Source organism: Centropristis striata, chromosome 10 (assembly GCF_030273125.1).
Source record: "Centropristis striata isolate RG_2023a ecotype Rhode Island chromosome 10, C.striata_1.0, whole genome shotgun sequence".
NCBI classification, from domain to species: domain Eukaryota; kingdom Metazoa; phylum Chordata; class Actinopteri; order Perciformes; family Serranidae; genus Centropristis; species Centropristis striata.
Window position 1 is genome coordinate 24,763,974 of NC_081526.1, and position 17,156 is coordinate 24,781,129.

General features: G+C 36.6%; 1 protein-coding gene across 1 annotated transcript in view; it reads left to right on the top strand.

Annotated features, from left to right (window-relative positions):
- Positions 1–16,536, top strand: part of itgb2 (integrin, beta 2) — a 30,853-nt gene extending 14,317 nt beyond the window's left edge. Inside the window, exons 7-16 of the mRNA XM_059343088.1 lie at positions 676–834; positions 1,010–1,105; positions 1,235–1,324; positions 1,451–1,588; positions 3,683–3,882; positions 4,922–5,154; positions 6,962–7,181; positions 7,344–7,558; positions 9,517–9,683; positions 14,961–16,536. Coding sequence (XP_059199071.1) covers positions 676–834; positions 1,010–1,105; positions 1,235–1,324; positions 1,451–1,588; positions 3,683–3,882; positions 4,922–5,154; positions 6,962–7,181; positions 7,344–7,558; positions 9,517–9,683; positions 14,961–15,026 — 1,584 coding nt within the window. The 3' untranslated portion in view covers positions 15,027–16,536. The remainder of the gene's footprint in view (positions 1–675; positions 835–1,009; positions 1,106–1,234; positions 1,325–1,450; positions 1,589–3,682; positions 3,883–4,921; positions 5,155–6,961; positions 7,182–7,343; positions 7,559–9,516; positions 9,684–14,960) is intronic.
- The last annotated feature ends 620 nt before the right edge of the window (positions 16,537–17,156 follow it).

Sequence of the window (17,156 nt, forward strand, 5' to 3'; positions counted from 1 at the left end):
AAATCATCAGGTGTGCTGTGCAAGATTATCCAATTTCACCTGATTGGTACTCTAAGTGAGCAGCGTGTAGTGACAGGCAGAACAATTAAATGCTCTTCCAACAGAGGCAGTGTATCAGCTCGATATGTCCTGCAGCTGGAACAGTGTTGCAACTTTGTCGCTATATTTAGCAACATGTCACCCCCCTAGCGACTCTTTTTCAAAAGAGCGACTAGCAACAAATGGAGCAAATTTTTCTGGTGTTATCGGAGACTTTTGGAGAGTCGTTACTCTTCTTATCGAGCCGTGGGTGCTGCCTTGGGCCCCTAACCCGTCCCAAAGCACTCACAAGCGGCACAGTCCTCCCATAGCAGTCTCTCCCAGCTGCAGTCAGCAGAGCTGGCTTACAGTCAGAGTGTCCGTTTTGGGTCACTTTTGCCGGTCCCGAGGCCAGATAAAGGAGGAGGATTGGAATTGTGACAGATGACAGTGCATTTGCAGTTCTAAACATATTTAGGGTGTTTTTACTCTCTTTTTGACATTTTTGTTTGGTGGTATGCTGTGTGATGTTTCTAACATAAAATATGTGCCATGGCTCAAAAAAGGTTGGGAAACACTGCTGTGAGTAACACAAGGAAAGCAAGCATGGATCAACATACTTTATGTGCTTGTTCCTCAACACATATTGTTGTTTAGGACAAAATTGGCTGGAGGAACAGCAGCACTCGGCTGATTGTGCTGACCACTGATGCTGGATTTCACATGGCAGGGGATGGAAAGTTAGCTGGCATACTGGAACCCAATGATGAACAGTGCCATATGGAAAACAACCTTTATACCAAGAGCATTGATATGGTATGTATGTATGTATGTATGTATGTAATTATATAAAGGGATCACCAGTCAAGGGTTCCACTGCCATGGTATCATGGCAAAACTACAAAAATAAGACTTAGATTATAATACATTGCACCTATCCATTGTTATTTATTTCTACCACACTAATTAAAAAATATATATTTTTGTGCAGGACTACCCATCTGTTGGACAACTAGCCATGCAACTGGAGAAAAACAACATTCAGCCGATATTTGCAGTCACAAAAAATGTTGAGAATGTGTACAAGGTAAATGAGATTATTACATTAATTAATTACATTAACTTGTAACTTGTTTCTGCACCTAATTATATTTATTCCAAGAGACACATTTTATTCTTATTCCAATGTTTTTATTTCACCCTGTGTTTTTACCAGGAACTCTCTAAAATGATCCCAAAATCAGAAGTGGGAGTTCTGTCAGCAGATTCTAAAAATGTTGTTGGACTGATTGAGAGTGCGTACAATGTAAGTTGTCAGTTTGCCATAGACACATTTTGCTAATCCCTCCCTCGTGTGTATATCCAGACCTTTGTGAAAAATACATTTATTTTCATGATTTCACCACCCTCTCAAATTTGTGATCCTTGACAGAGGTTGTCCTCCAAAGTGACTTTGACCCATGACAATCTCCCTGAAAATGTGAGAGTTGTCTACACCCCTAAATGCAACCATGCACAACAATCAGGAGACAGCGAAGGGGTTTGTGACAATGTGAAAGTGGGAGAGGAGGTCAGTCCTTTGTCTTTTCCTTTTTTATTATTATTATTTTATTTATTTTTTTACTTTCAATCTTTTTTTTACTTTTAATAATCTTTTAATTCAGGTTTTAATCCTTAGAAGTCTAAGCATTCACATTACTTAACCCTTTGGAAATTGGGGCTATTTTGTCGGGTTTTGACTCCTTTTCATTCTGCCTGTATAAACCACTTAAAAATCTTTACCACGACGTGTTCATATCATTGTTTTCAGCACAACCTCATATGACCTGATTATTATTTCATTTTGACTTACTGGATCAACATTTTGAACACAAAAAAACACAAACAAAAAAAACACAAAAAAAATTACAAACAACACACATAAAACACAAAAAACAAACCAAAAAAACACACACAAAATTACAAAAAACACATACAAACACACTCAAAACACACCAAAAACCTAATAAAAATCATTTCCAAAAACCACACAAGTTTACAAAAAACATAAAAAGCACAAAGAAATTACAAAAAAAAAAAAAAAAAAAACAATAAACACAAAAGATTGCATTACAAATGCTAAATGCACAGAGCTAGATTAGAAAAATGTTTGCAAAAAAAGTAAAATCAGGGTTAATGCGTTAAATTGGACATGGAAACGTCTGGAAAAGCCAAAACTTTAGAGGGAAGCTGACAGCAGGGCTCCATGCTGCTTCGTTTTTACGTTGTGACGTCATGAAGAAGTCCTCCAGAGGGTTAACATTGTAGTGGTCCTCATTGTGATTCTCATCAAGTCATTCATCCATCTAGATCCTGGTGGTACCAGACTAAAGGGGACATATTGTGCTCATTGATATACTTATGTTTTGAGTTCCCACCAGAACATGTTTTAATGTTAATGTAAAGACATTTTTTTGCACATCAGATTTTTTAATAATACCTGTATTCACCCTCACTTCATTTATCAATCGACATTTTAAATCTGAAATACAAATGAAATGTTGTACTTCTCATTTTGTAAACTTTTTTTAAATTCTATAAACAACATCAAAACACAAATCCTTCCTTCCTTTATGAAGCTAAAATGCAGCCTGAAAGAAAAGAGACAAATGGTGCAAAAAAGAAAAAAACCCTGTAAATATGAAAACCAAAAATCCTAATGCAGAGGCATCAGTCATTCAGGTATGAAAGGTTTGACTCTAATTCTCTCTTCATGTGCACTCTTCAAGCTACATACACACTTCACACGGTAAAACTGAGCTAAGGTAACATTCTGTTGCAAAATCATGAGCTAAAGAGCTATCTTACTGAAGTCAAATGCCAATGAAAGTGCAATCATGTCCGTTAATTATTCCAACAAAATAATGTAAAGAAAAGCAGGTGGCCATCAGCAGATAATATTACTCTCATCAATCTATCATCAACAAAGCCAGATTATTGCTAGTGCCGCTGGAAAAAACCCTGTTATGATTCACAGGACATATATTTTTACTGAAGAATCCACCTACCAATGCATTTTGACCATGATGCTTTGCAGATCTACAGGAACATGCTGTATACAGCAGGATTCATTATATAGTAATAATCCTGTGAAAACTACAGAAACTACAAGTAGATTTGATGCCTGTACCGAACCAAAGTGAAACTGAAAACTGGAAGAAAAAAAGAAAAAAACAATACAGAAAATAATACTTCAACTAAGTCTGGCATCTCATGGGACATGAACAGTAGTCTTCTGGGTTAAAGTCCTACCCATTCATCCAACACAACCTCCTTCCTGCATGTACTTTGTCACTCTTTATACTTCAACTATAATTACTTTTAAAGCTTTGTCACATGTGCTCAAGCACTGGAGATACTCAGATACTCAGCTCCAGTGAGCCTTGGATACCAAAATGTGCACAACCACTAAAAATGAGAGTTGTTCATAATATGTCTCAGTAAGGTAGTCCAGAAAGTTCCCAAAAGTCACTTCACCATGTTCAGGGTGTTTACCCCAGAGTCCCTGCAGTTGGAAATGAATGATAGCTCCAAAAAGCCACATACATATCTTTTTTTTTTTTTTTTTTTAAAGTAAAGATGTATTACACTTGACTGACTCGTTGACCCTAACTGCCCTTTCTAGATTTCCTTTGATGTCGAGGTGACAGCGAAGTCGTGCATGGAGGGGAAGACTTTCACTATCCGACCACTGGGCATTAGAGACACACTGACAGTGACCTTATCTACAAATTGCAAGTGTCCCTGTGACGACCCAAACAAGATTGACAAGATTGACCACCCACACTGCAAGGGCAAGGGAAAAGTCCACTGTGGTATTTGCAGGTAAACTTAACAGCTTAATCTACACAATAACTGTGTCAGTGAGATGGCATGCACTGGATGTTCTGTAGATTTCATTAAAAAGCCAGCATCAGTCCGTTGTTAAGCAATAGAGAGCCATACATAATGTGTGATAATGTGTAACAGAGCATTGAATAGACCAGTGGTTCCCAACCTTTTTCTTGAGGGACCCACATTTTTACCATTGAAACTTTGGCGACCCCCCCATTGTCCATTGCTTCTATGAAGCCGAACTCAATGTGACTTTCATGGTACCCTCTCTTTTTCTTTTTGAGATATTCAGCATTTTCGTCTCCCTGACACTTCGCCATTTTTCCATTAGCTCTCTGTTTCTGCATCTAGGTGAGGTTACCGCTAGATGAGGTTACCTCTGTTTATACTGCAGGAGGGATGTTACACACACCCTTATTCTCGGGACATAGCCTGTTTTTAAACTTTTCTATAGTGATTTTTTATTTAAATAAATGAATAAACATTTAATGTAGCCCTTATTTAGTTGTTTTTGTCCCACTAATGAATTAAATGCTGACTCATCTATATTTAACACATTAGATTTATTACACCCCTTAAAATCAAGAGGGCTTCACAACCCCCCATGGATCTTTGGCGCCCCCTTGGGCGGGTCAGGCCCCCCTGGTTGGGAATCACTGGAATAGACAGACGATTTTACTTCCTTTTAACTATGCCTATGATCTTTTCAGAACCTTAAATAAGGACTTCATCACCAACACTCAAAGGAATAGTTTAGCATGGTGTAGGATAGGTTATAATTGAAAAGGGTAAATTAAAATAGTTTTAAAAAAATAATGAATTAAAAATAAGAATTATGAAACCAACTAAAACGATAAACTATAACGTTTAAAATGATACTCTGCCTTTTTTGGTGTTGTGTAGATTACTGAAAGAATGGAAAATGTATCAATGTGATAAGAAAATTAGTTTTGGCTGTGTGCATCCCACAGTTTTAGATTAGTTTTCCATGCTAATGTCAGGTTTTATCACTCTTTCTAATATTATTCAGCTGCAATGAAGGCTTCATCGGTCAGTTCTGTGAGTGCGCCATTGGTGATAAAGACGAGCGTACCCTGCGAGCATCCTGTCAGAGGCCCAATGGCACCGAGTGTGAGGGTCGAGGGGACTGTGTGTGTGGCAGGTGCATTTGCCACACCACGGAGAGTGGAAACAGTTACCATGGTAACTTATGCGAGTGTGACGATGAACACTGCGAGAAGTTCGAGAATCAACTATGCGGAGGTAGGGCTTCAGTCTTTTTCAAATTATCCACATTTTAATGTGTTGCAGCCCAAAAAATCTTTAGTATAGTTAAAGATATATACAGTTACATCTCAATATATTAGAGTATGATAGAAATGTCCATTTTCAGTAGTTCAAGTCAAACAGCACAAACCAAGTATTGAGTCATATAGATGGACATACTTTTCAAAGGCCAACATTTACATATTAAACATACTTTTTAAAATTGGTCTTGTTTAATATAAAAATTTCTTTGAGACACTGAATTTTAGGTCTTCATTGAATGTAAGCCACAATCATTATTATTAGAAGTAATTAAATAAATTATTATATTCAGTGGTTAATGGATCTATATAATGTGTTATTTTACTGACATAAATAAACTTTTCTACGTTATTCTAATTTATTGAGATGCACCTCTATATATATACATATACACTTCCTCTGTTAATTGTTCGTTTTCATTAAGATATGTTTGGAAGAGATTGATTAATAAACTTTTGAGAAGATATACACTTTATCTGTCAAGAATAAATTATATTGTCACAATCATTTCATAGAAAAAGGTAAAATATATATATATATTTTTCCAACTTTACAGGCGACTGTGTAATTTTATTTTATTCTATCAAAGTACATTGTATCCTGTAGAGTAAACATATAGGTTAAAGGCATTTTCTACTGTAAAATGAGGAACATGACATTTTCAAGGTTTTTTGATTTGTTACATAAGAAAATGTCTTCCAAACTTTTTTTAAACCTAATATGTAGTGAGTGGGACAGTGTTAAATCAAACTTGGTATTACTTTTTAGAGGACAAACTCTGTAATGGAGATGCTGTTTCATTTCTTCTTACTTTTTTTGGCTGATATATACAGTACACTGGTACTAATATATTTGAACACAACATTTCCCATATTCTGAGACCTTAATAAGAACAATCTCACTTTCACCCTAAATGGATCACAGTGATGCAATCTGGTGTAGTTCCTGGTTATTGGTCAATTATTGCAGGAGATTACTAAATATTTCTATCATTTGTTACCATTCCATTTAATATTTTAATACTGTTTTAGAAATGTAAGGCATTTTAAATAAGTGAAGGCAGACAAATTTCAAATAAACTGAACGAACTGTTCGATGGAAGAGATCGAAAAATAAATTGACACAGGAATCTGCCACAGTTAAGAGGAGTTGTAAATTTATTTGGAGCCCATTATTTTAACCCCCTGGAGTCCATCTATTTATTGAAAATACACATGTTTTATTTACAGTAATAACTTTATTTATATATGATATGTAGACAAGCTAAGAAAGCCAGTTGAAAGTGCAATCATAGGAGCTTTCACAGTGTGACATTTATGTTTCTAGACCATTTTTAAATTGTGAATTTTCTTTCTACAATGAAAACTATTACTATTTTCAATTTACATTCAAATAGACTGTTTTGTAGTTTTATTTTATTTATTTTTTCTTCTGCTGTTTTTGTGTGTAAAAATGGTTTTAAAAAATGGTAGTTTTCCATACACACCTGTGTCTTTTGTTTGTATTTTGGGTTCCTGGCAGCTTTATACTTTGTTAATTAAAATAAAATGAAAAATCTGACTGATGCTAAACAGAGACAGAAATTAATGCATGTAAAGCGCTTTGTGTTGCATCTCTCGTGAATGAAAAGTGCTATACAAATAAAGTCTGACTGATTGATTGATTGATTGATTGATTGATTGATAATGTGGGGTAGTAATGAGTAGTTAAAAGCAAGTATATCAGCAAACTAACTCTCCTCTCCATTCATCATAACTTGTAGGACATGGTAGATGCAACTGTGGCACATGTGAATGCGATCCAGGCTACGAGGGCTCAGCCTGCCAGTGCAAGGTGTCAAAGGAGCTCTGTCTTACCCCCAACAACACTGTGTGCTATGGCAGAGGGAGATGCGAGTGTAACCGCTGTTTGTGTAAGGAGGGATACCAGCATCCACGATGCCAGAAATGCCTTGGCTGCCCTGATGCTTGTCAGACCAAACAGTAAGCTGTCCAACATTATACTCAACCTGTATTTTAATTTATTATTGAACATTTAATTGGCCCAATTACAACAAAATACCTTTCAGTATTAGGTCAGTAGTGGAGCTTCTTTGTTGATTTATGACCAAATTATTAACTGTTGTTATTAATCTTGTTTTTCAGGAACTGCATTGAATGTCTTGGCTTTGAATTAGGTCCCTTTAAAAAAAACTGCAGTTTGCAATGCAGCAAGAGCATTTATCATGAGATGGTCGACCAGTTGCCCGAACAAAGCAAGAAGTGCCGTCAAAAGGACCCGGAGAACTGCTGGATTACATTTGTTCTAGAACAATTGGTCGGAGAGGATAACTACAAGGCTGAAATTCTGAAACAGAGGGGTAAGCTGCTGAAAAAATACAGAAAACTCTCCAGAGCAGTTAAACAGTTAAATTTAAGAACAGTTTATTTTGTTTCATGGAGCGATTAGTTCTGCTTTTTGGACTTTAGGACCCGATCATGGTGCATGTACCCTCCATCCAAAGCTGTTAAATAACAGGATAAACATATACAGTGCATTATTTTGTTTTTCCGTTTTTTGTGTGAATAACGAAAAATTCCTCCCTTTTGCCATTTTTGGTTAAAATTTAGAGTAGGAAATTCTTTTTAGAAATTAATTTAATAATGCAAGAACGTCAACAAGGCTAAATAACAATGCATTGCAACACAACACAAGTGTAAATCTCTTTGTAAAGGACACTTGTCACAGTGGAGGAGGTCAGTTCCTTCCTCCCCTGTCGAGGAGTGACATATACACGCTCCTCCCTAAGCAGCCATATCTGCCTGTCTTCCTGTTTTTAATGAAGCTCTGGCAAAAGTTCTGCATCTCTTTGCATTCTTTGGCATAGTTTTATTCTGAAACATTCAGCATTTATGCATGCTCACTTATATTTCCTTTCGGTAACACTTTACAATAACATCTAAGTGATGTTTATAGATGGTTTACAAACCAATTGTTAACCATTTACAAAGTGCTATACATATTTAATCTTTAAATGGTTTCAACCAATTTCTTAAAGGTATATGAATCATTTCAAAATCATTAACATACTAAATATGGTGTTAAACATGTAATAATGAGTGAAACTAAAACTATTAATTATAATTTAATTGTTTGTTAATGGTAAATTAATTATAAACTTACATTAATATACCATCTATTAGCCATTTATAAATGATTAAGTTAGTTAAACAGTAATAAATTATGTATTTACCATTCTAAATGGCCTATAAACGGTTTATAAATGATGATTAAACATTTAATTAATAAACTATCTGTTTACCATTTATAAATGATGGATATTGTAAAGTGCTACCTTCCTTTCTGTCATTGTTCCAGGGCTGTCAATCCTGTTATCAGCTGTTCTCATCAGCTGATCACATATCCAATAGCTCAGCAACACACATACTTGGTCATCCTATCATCTTCCTGCTGCCTCTTTTTAACCCTTAATAGGGCACTCATTGAAATACTTGCAAATTCCAAATTTCAACCCTAGAGAATATTGGAGGACATTACATACAGCCAGAATGTGTAAAAAAAACATACGGACCTGGGGAGGGGGGTTATATTTTGGGAAAAATGTTTACGAGATTAAAGTGGCAAATCTACTAGAAAAAATGTGCAGATTTATGAGATTTAACGTGGATCTAGCTGTAGACAGCGTTTTAAATAGTTTAGAGCGAGAGTTGATTTTAAAAGAAGAACAACGTTTGACTTTACACTCCTGTTTCACCACCAAAAAGGATGTTTTAGCCTGGTATAACATCTGGTATAACTGATACGATTGGCTAAGAGCTACACACAGACGCTTTTGATAGACATTCGTAGCGCCCAATAAACGGCTCTGGAGGATCGTAAACCACGCCTCCTCTACGGAGAAATGAATGTCTGGTTTCCAGACTAATCTCATTTGTGATTAGTCAGACTAAAACATTTCCTTAATCTGTTTTGAACTTTCTAACAATCAACTCATTTCTAACTAATGATCAACAGAGTATATTCAACAAGTAAACCATTTCAATACATAAGATGACTATTGCCTTGTAGTGCAATACTGCACCTTAGCTTTTACCCCAGAAAAAGTAATGTATCACTGGCATAACCAGTTAGTATCTCTAGGGTTTTTTCTGGACTACCCAAGTAAAGTGAGAACTAGGTGAGAGTCTACAAATTCAGCTACATAGGCTATATTTTGATATGGAAGTTGAATGTGTGTTGAATAGTCTATCTGGACCAATAGGCCAACCCAAACTGCCATTGCTTAAACTCATCTGTAATGAATCCCTCTCCTTCCAGACTGCCCCGAACCACCCAACGTCGTAGCTATCATCGCAGGCTCCGTTGCATCTGTGATTCTCATTGGCCTCCTGCTGCTGATGCTACTCAAGCTGCTTTTCTACATGAAGGACCTGAAAGAGTTCAAGAAATTTGAAAATGAAAAGAAGAAATCCAAGTGGGCAGAGGTGAGACAAATGAGAGCCACAACCTCAAGCATTTTGCAGTGAAGCATGCCTCCTTTCAGAAGCTAAATGATCAACTCTTTAGAAAAATATTCAGCAGTTCCAATTTGCAGTACAGCAAAGGAGATGGACTGACAAGTACTAAGTCCCAAACCTTTAGTTTTATGCAATTACGAAGTCGTAATGTGCTCTTTACACAATTAATGCCATTATTCATCAGAGTAGTCCCATATTTATTTACAGAATACTTGAAACTTTTTTTTTAAATCAAACTTTCAAATTTAGCACACATTTAATTTCATTTCATTCCATTGAACATATTTCTACCATACAATTTCAACAGTAAAAGATAAAAAAACAAAAAACAAAACGAAAATAGAAGACATAAAACATCGTGTGTGTGTATTTCTTGAGACTCTGGAATCTGCTTTATTTCCTACTGAGACTCTAAGTATTTGGGGCTCAGTCAAAATCTGGGCGAACTTCCCAGTTTTGGAATACAGTCGAACAAATCTAAAGAAGTGGGAGAAGATCAAACTAACTCTGTGGGTAAAGGTTAATATTGTAAAAGGGGAAAAAAGATTGTAGTTTAATGATGTGGTTATGACACTGTCAATCACTATACTGCCTGACATTTTAAACAGTTTCTATGGTAAGGGAAAACTAGAGCAAACGATGTGCTCTCAAGGAGAGAGGGGGAATGGGTTTCCAGACCCAAGCTTGTATTATGGATCATTTGAAATATCCAATTTAGCCAATAGGAAACACAGCAGACTGGATGGATATTGAGGAAAATATATGTTAACCAATTAGTCCGATTGAGAGACTGTCTCAACGAGTCAACACAACATATCAAATTCTTGTTCACTCTGGGAAAGTATGGACTAAAGTACACCAAATACAAAAGTTATCTCACTATGGTCAAAAGTATGGATCCTTGTGGAAGAATCCTGCCATCTATATTGGAAAAGCACCTGTGGAAGCAATGCAATTCAAGTGGCATACACACTATGCCACTTATGCTGATTCGACACACAACCTTACATTTTGAGGGCAAACAACCTTTTTGGAGATATTTACAAATGATACACTATGTGATCTCTAAATTTAGAGTAATTACAGAGAATCAAATCATGGATTGTGGAACATAATTGATCATAGGAATGCCACACGGCTTCACTAGTCTAGAAATCAAATCACTGTTGTGTAAGTGGTGATTCATCTAATGTGAAACGACTGTGGCAGGGAGGTCTGAGAACAGGGTTTACACATGGGAAATGGCTGAAGATTCTGTCAGTGTGGAAAATGTGTAAGGGAAGCAAGAGGAAAGTTCCAAATCAGTCTGGCTTTAAGCAGGATCACTACTGAGACTGCACTACTGTCTATGACAGAATCTCTGCCTTATCTAGAGCAGCTGGTCACTCATCAGCTCTACTGCTACTGGATCGGTCTGCTGCTTTTGACACTGTTAACCACAAAATCCTCCTCTCAGCACATTTTATACCTTGGGGTACCTCACAGGTCAGTGCTAGGCTCGCTTCTGTTTTCAGTAAATACCACTTCACTTGGCACAATCATCCACAATCGTGGTTTCTCATACCACTGTTATGCCAATGATATCCAGCTGTTCCTGTCCTTCCCACCAAACAACCTCACAGTCTCAGCTCGTATCTCTGCCTGCCTTGTTGATGTGGATGACAGAACACCACCTTCAGCTCAACCTCTCCAAGACAGAGCTTCTTTCCATCCTAGCCCGTCCGGCCTGATATCAGCCAATGATATTCATCTCGGATCAACACAACTTGTGCCCACAAGCTCTGCATGTGTAACCTATGCAGACTCTGCGTTGTGTTTGAAGAATGTAGAAGAATCCACACTTGCTGTCTTTTGGTCAGATTTATTCTGATAACACAAACGGGACATTCCTGGTCAGCCACAGACACCACACAACACACACCCAGTCATCCACGGGCACGCTCCTCGTGCACAATTTTCGATAAAAATAGAACACATATGCAAACAAAAACACAATATGTACCTGGTAACACAAAGGGGACATTCCTGGTCAGCCACAGACACCGCACAGCGCACACACCCAGTCATCCTAATCACATATTGATAAAATTAAATTAGCGACCTAGCATGCTAAGCTAACTAGCATGATCTACCGGTAAGCAGTTTCTGTACATTGGATTGAATGCTCCCGTGTAATGTCGCGACATTACACGGGAGCATATATGCATTATCACATCAACACTGTATGAAAATGAAATATAATTACAATGAATAATCAAAATATGTGTATGACTGGGTGCGATTCAACCTACCACAGACACGGCTCAGTCACGTACAATGGTATATATACAGAGGAGACGCCCACTGACCAATCAAAATACAAAACTTTAATATAACTTGGTGGTATTGGTTGATTAAATCATGGCAAGTGGAATCACCCAATAACTCTGTTACACATGGAACTTGAGTGTCATGATTGATGACCAACTGACCATCAAGGTTTATGTGGCCAAAATTGCCTTTTCGCCCTACACAACATTAGGAAGATCAGACCCTATCTGACCGAGCAATCAACACAACTTCTGGTACATGCCCTCATAATATCACATATAGACTACAGCAACTCTCTCTGCATGCATCTTCAAGCTGCTGCAGATGATACAAAACACAGCGGTACGTCTGGTCTTTAACCAGCCCAAAAGAGCACATGTCAATCTATTGCTCATATTTCTGCACTGGGTCCCAGTTGCTGCTGGCAATCAAAACCCTGTCTCTTGCCTAAATAACAGCAACTGGCACGGCCTCCCACTCACCACGCTCTTCTAATGAAAGGTGTCTGGCTCAGCTGCTGCTACTGCTGCTATAAGTGCAGTCCATTTACCATTTACGTCTCAAGTAAGACTCTTCTCTTCTGTAGTTCCCCAGGGGTGAAATAAACTTCCAAACTCCATTCTGCTGAGTCCCTTTTGATCTTCAAGAAGAGACAAAAGGCCCAGCTCTTTACTGAACCCCTTCACACATAATCTTCATGGTTAAAGGAAAAGAAAAATATATATATTTGCATTGTCCTTATGCACTGCCTCACAGCCAGATGTGACCCATGGCACTTCATCGTGTTGTTTTCTGACATGGTCTTTGCTTATGTTGTACGAATTCTCAAATGTCCAGCGCTTTGGATAAAGGCGTCTGCTAAAGGAAATTGTAACATTTCAACATCGGTACTACCACACTCCAACGAGACTACACAGGATGAAACTGATGAATGATAATGTGTTGGAAATGTAAAACAAATGTGGGAACTTTTTTACACTGTATATGGAAATGTGCTTCAGTAACACAATTTTGGGATAAAGTTGTAGTTGTAGAAATGGCTCAGCATAGTGATTCCTCTGACCCATGAATTATGTTTATTAGGGAACGAGTCCCAAATACCAAGCATTTCAAAAGCTGCCTTTTCTGTTATTGTAGTTGGTTTGATCACCACTTCAGGAATCATCTTGAGACACTGGGAAACAGTTATTTGAGAGCTTATAGCTGTTATATCTGAGCTCCCTCCGCTATAGTTGTCTTCTGCCATGATTTCAGTTCTGGAAAAGTCCCATGTTGCATTGCGACACTCCCACATGTATTCTGATGCATTTCATTGGCCAAGATACCAAAATAGGAGGAAAAAACTACAAATACTACAAAACGATGTATCGTCCGGCTTTAATGGTAGAATAACGCAAGAGCGCTCCCGGTTTTAATGGTAGAAATGCGGTAATGCTTTCCCGCCTTAAATGGGTTAAAAGGCAAGATAAAAGATGGGATCACCTCTCGGGACTGCTGGACTTACATGAAGATTGACAGAGATCCTGTTTAGAATTAGGAATGACTGAGAGCCCTCAGTGATTGAAACACTTTCTAATTACATGCACTTTAAACTGGATTTTGACTCAAATATGGACAGCTTGTCTGTACCAAGTCATATTTTATTTTTACTTGGTTGTATAGTCATCTGTTCTTCCTATGCCATGTCTTGTGGGGTCTGTGGAGGGGCTTGGGGTTTGTAGATGCCATGTACCATTAATCTGTTGTTCTTCTCAAAAAACTAAATGAAAATGTAAATGACAAAAAAAATCTACATGACAGACCTGGACTGTGTGTAAAAAACATTATCTAGTATCGAGTATGAAATGTGAGAGATGGCAATAGAACATATGATCTATAACTTTAACCCTTAATAGGGCACTCATTGAAATACTTGCAAATTTCAAGCCTAGAGAATATTGGAGGATATTATACATATACACTGCCAGAATGTGGACTGTGGAATGTGTAAAAAAAACATATGGACCCGGGGGAGGGGGGTAATGAGAAAAAAGTTTACGAGAATAAAAGTGGAAAATCTACGTAAAAAAATGCACAGATTTATGACATTTCAGGTGGTGAATCTGCGAGAAAAAAAGTTCCTTTTTTCCCACTTTTTTCTTGTAAATCTGTGACTTTTCGCATAGATTTGCCACTTTAATTTAGTAAATGTGCAACTTTTTTCTCGAAATATTATTAGTAATTTTAGTAAAAAAAAATTCTACATTTTTTAAGTAAAAGTTAATATTACTATATTATTGTCATACTGATTGGTCAGATGTCATGTTGTCACTGTCTGTGATGTAGCCTGATCTTTGCTGATTACCTGGAAGAAATCCATGTGGTTCTACGACCAAACAGAGAGACATGGGGACCTCATTTTGATATCCACTGAAGTTACCAAATATAGTTCTTTACCCGATAAAGGGTTAAGATTAATCTGTTGCTATGTATCTATCAGCCCAGTGCATAAATAGTTAAGGACAGCCCACAATCTCAGAATTAATGTTTGCGGAGGAGGGTTGATCCACAGGGTTTCATTAAACCAATAAACCAATTCTTAAATCAGTGCAATGTCAGATATTTGTTTTTTCAAATCTGGGAAAATGTTTTTCCTTTTTATGACTTGGTTGATCCCCTGGAGGCTCCAACAAGTAAATTTGAAAAACACAAACACAGGAATAGTTTGATTGGAAATAAGTAATAAGGATTCAGTGGGAAAAAACTTAAATAAAAAAAAAAAAAAAAAATCAAAATTGCAGCACAGGTTTTGATCTAATCCTCTCACCCAGCAGGTTGTGAAACTGTGTGTGCTTTTGTAGTTTGCTTGTTCTATTCTCTTCAGTGACTTCAAGACAATATTAAAAAAATATATCATGAAAAAAGGGCTAATCATTGGTATTTCTCTGTTGCCAGGCTGACAACCCACTGTTCCAGGACGCCACCACCACTGTGCAGAACCCAACCTTCACTGGAGAATAACGACTGTAGCCACTGTAGCACAGCTCTCAAACAGCAACACACTTGCAGTTTGATTGGAGAGTATAATTTCTAATGCTATTTGCAAATATCAACATTGAAATGTATTTACTGGCATTCATGTTTCCTTGCTTACGTTGTTAATGTGCTAATGAAATTACTGCCATTTATGGCTGCGTTGTATTATATTTGCTTATTATATTTGTTATTTACTTATGTCAAAAATTATGCTTATTTGAATGTAATATTTAAATGTGATATATTGTCATGTAGTACAGCACATTAGGACATGCTCGTAGTGATTCCTAAGATGATTCCTCCTAAATGTAGGCTGGAAAAGCTAAGGATCAGAACATTTAAAATATTTTACAATTTGTTGATTAAATGTCATTTAGGTTAAGCAAGATTTAAAGCTGCAATAACTGTCGTTTTTAAAATGAACATCCGTCCCTCTGGACCATATAACAGTCATTAGACCCTTCTGAATCCTCCGCACCGAGTATGAACTCTGACTTTCCTGAAGTTGCTATAAGCTCCTTCCCCGCTTGATGCTGTCATTCAGTTCTTCCTCTATTAATTGTTCTCACCACAGGAAGGGGCTAGAAAAAAGTAAGAGCTAAAAAAAAATCAGGTAACACTTTACAATAACCATCATTTATTAATGGTAAACAGATAGTTTATTAAAGTTTAATCATCATTTATAAACCGTATATAGACCATTTAGAATGGTAAATACATAATTTATTAATGTTTAACTAACTAAACCATTTATAAATGGCAAACAGATGGTATATTAATGTTCGTTTATAGTTAATTTACCATTAACAAACCAATAAATTATAATTAAGTTTATTAATAGTTTATAGTTACACTCATAACATTTTTAACACCATATTAAGTATATTAATGATTTTGAAATGATTCATATACCGTTAAGAAATTAGTTTAAAACATTTAAAGATTAAATATGTATAGAACTTTGTAAATGGTTAATATTTGATCTATAAACCATCTAAAAACATTACTTAGTTGGTTATTGTAAAGTGTTACCAAAAATCATATGTGGCAAGCCAAATTTAATTTGTCACAGAATCTGTGTATTCATCTTTCATACTTGACATATTGCATCAAGTCCGTCTGTTCGTGTGTTTTGACTTTTAAAAGTCAAAGTAAGTGACATGAAGGCAGATTGTTGACATGATGTCTTTTATCTCAATGCTGGTGAAGCAAAGTTCCAAACAAACTTGATATACAGTATTAGTATTCTGGAGTTTTGATACACAATTTAAAATCACACAGATATGTAAATTAGAGGATTCCCTGGCTGCATTGATGCATTTTTCATGCAATTGATGTGTAAGAATAACAGTTAAATCAAGATGTTCCTTACTTACTCTTTCTCTTAAATGTTGTAGCAAATGCTTTTAAAAAAAACATATATTTCTTAACATTGAAAGGTGTTAGTTGGATATAAAGAAATGAATGGAAGCTTAATAAAGTACCCTGTACATAACTCTGTTTGCTGTGTTTGATTATTGCTGATTTGATATTAAGACTAGATCAGTTAGAACTCTAACCAGAGCAACAAGTCCTTAAGCACAGTCCTCCCAGATGTTTTAGAGTGAACCCAATGTATGAGTTACAGTAGGGGTCTGCAGCCTTTACAAACAAGAGCCATTGTTGGCCAAAAAGAGAGAAAAAATATGTGGAAATGGAGCCACAAACCTCATTTTGAGCCCTACAATGAAGATAAAATAACCTACTCTGTCTAAATTGACCTAAAAACATTACTAATAGACCATACTAAGCATTTATCAATATGATTTCGTAAGAAATATCTCAGGAATCATAAGCTTGCCTTGCTAGAAAAAAACTCATAACTAGACTTGAAGTTGACAAAATTTAGAGGTTAAGGTGCTGGGGCCCCAGAAGTTTCGAAAGCTCTGATGCATTTTAGTTGACTTTTTAACTGAATTTGAATACAAATTCCAATAGGCTGACACCAATGATGAATAAATTGTTTTGTCACGGCCACAGAGAGCCACTGCAGACAGCGTGAAGAGCCACATGTGGCTCCAGAGCCTCAGGTTGCCGACCCCTGAGTTACAGCATGATTTTTGATGTGAACATGTA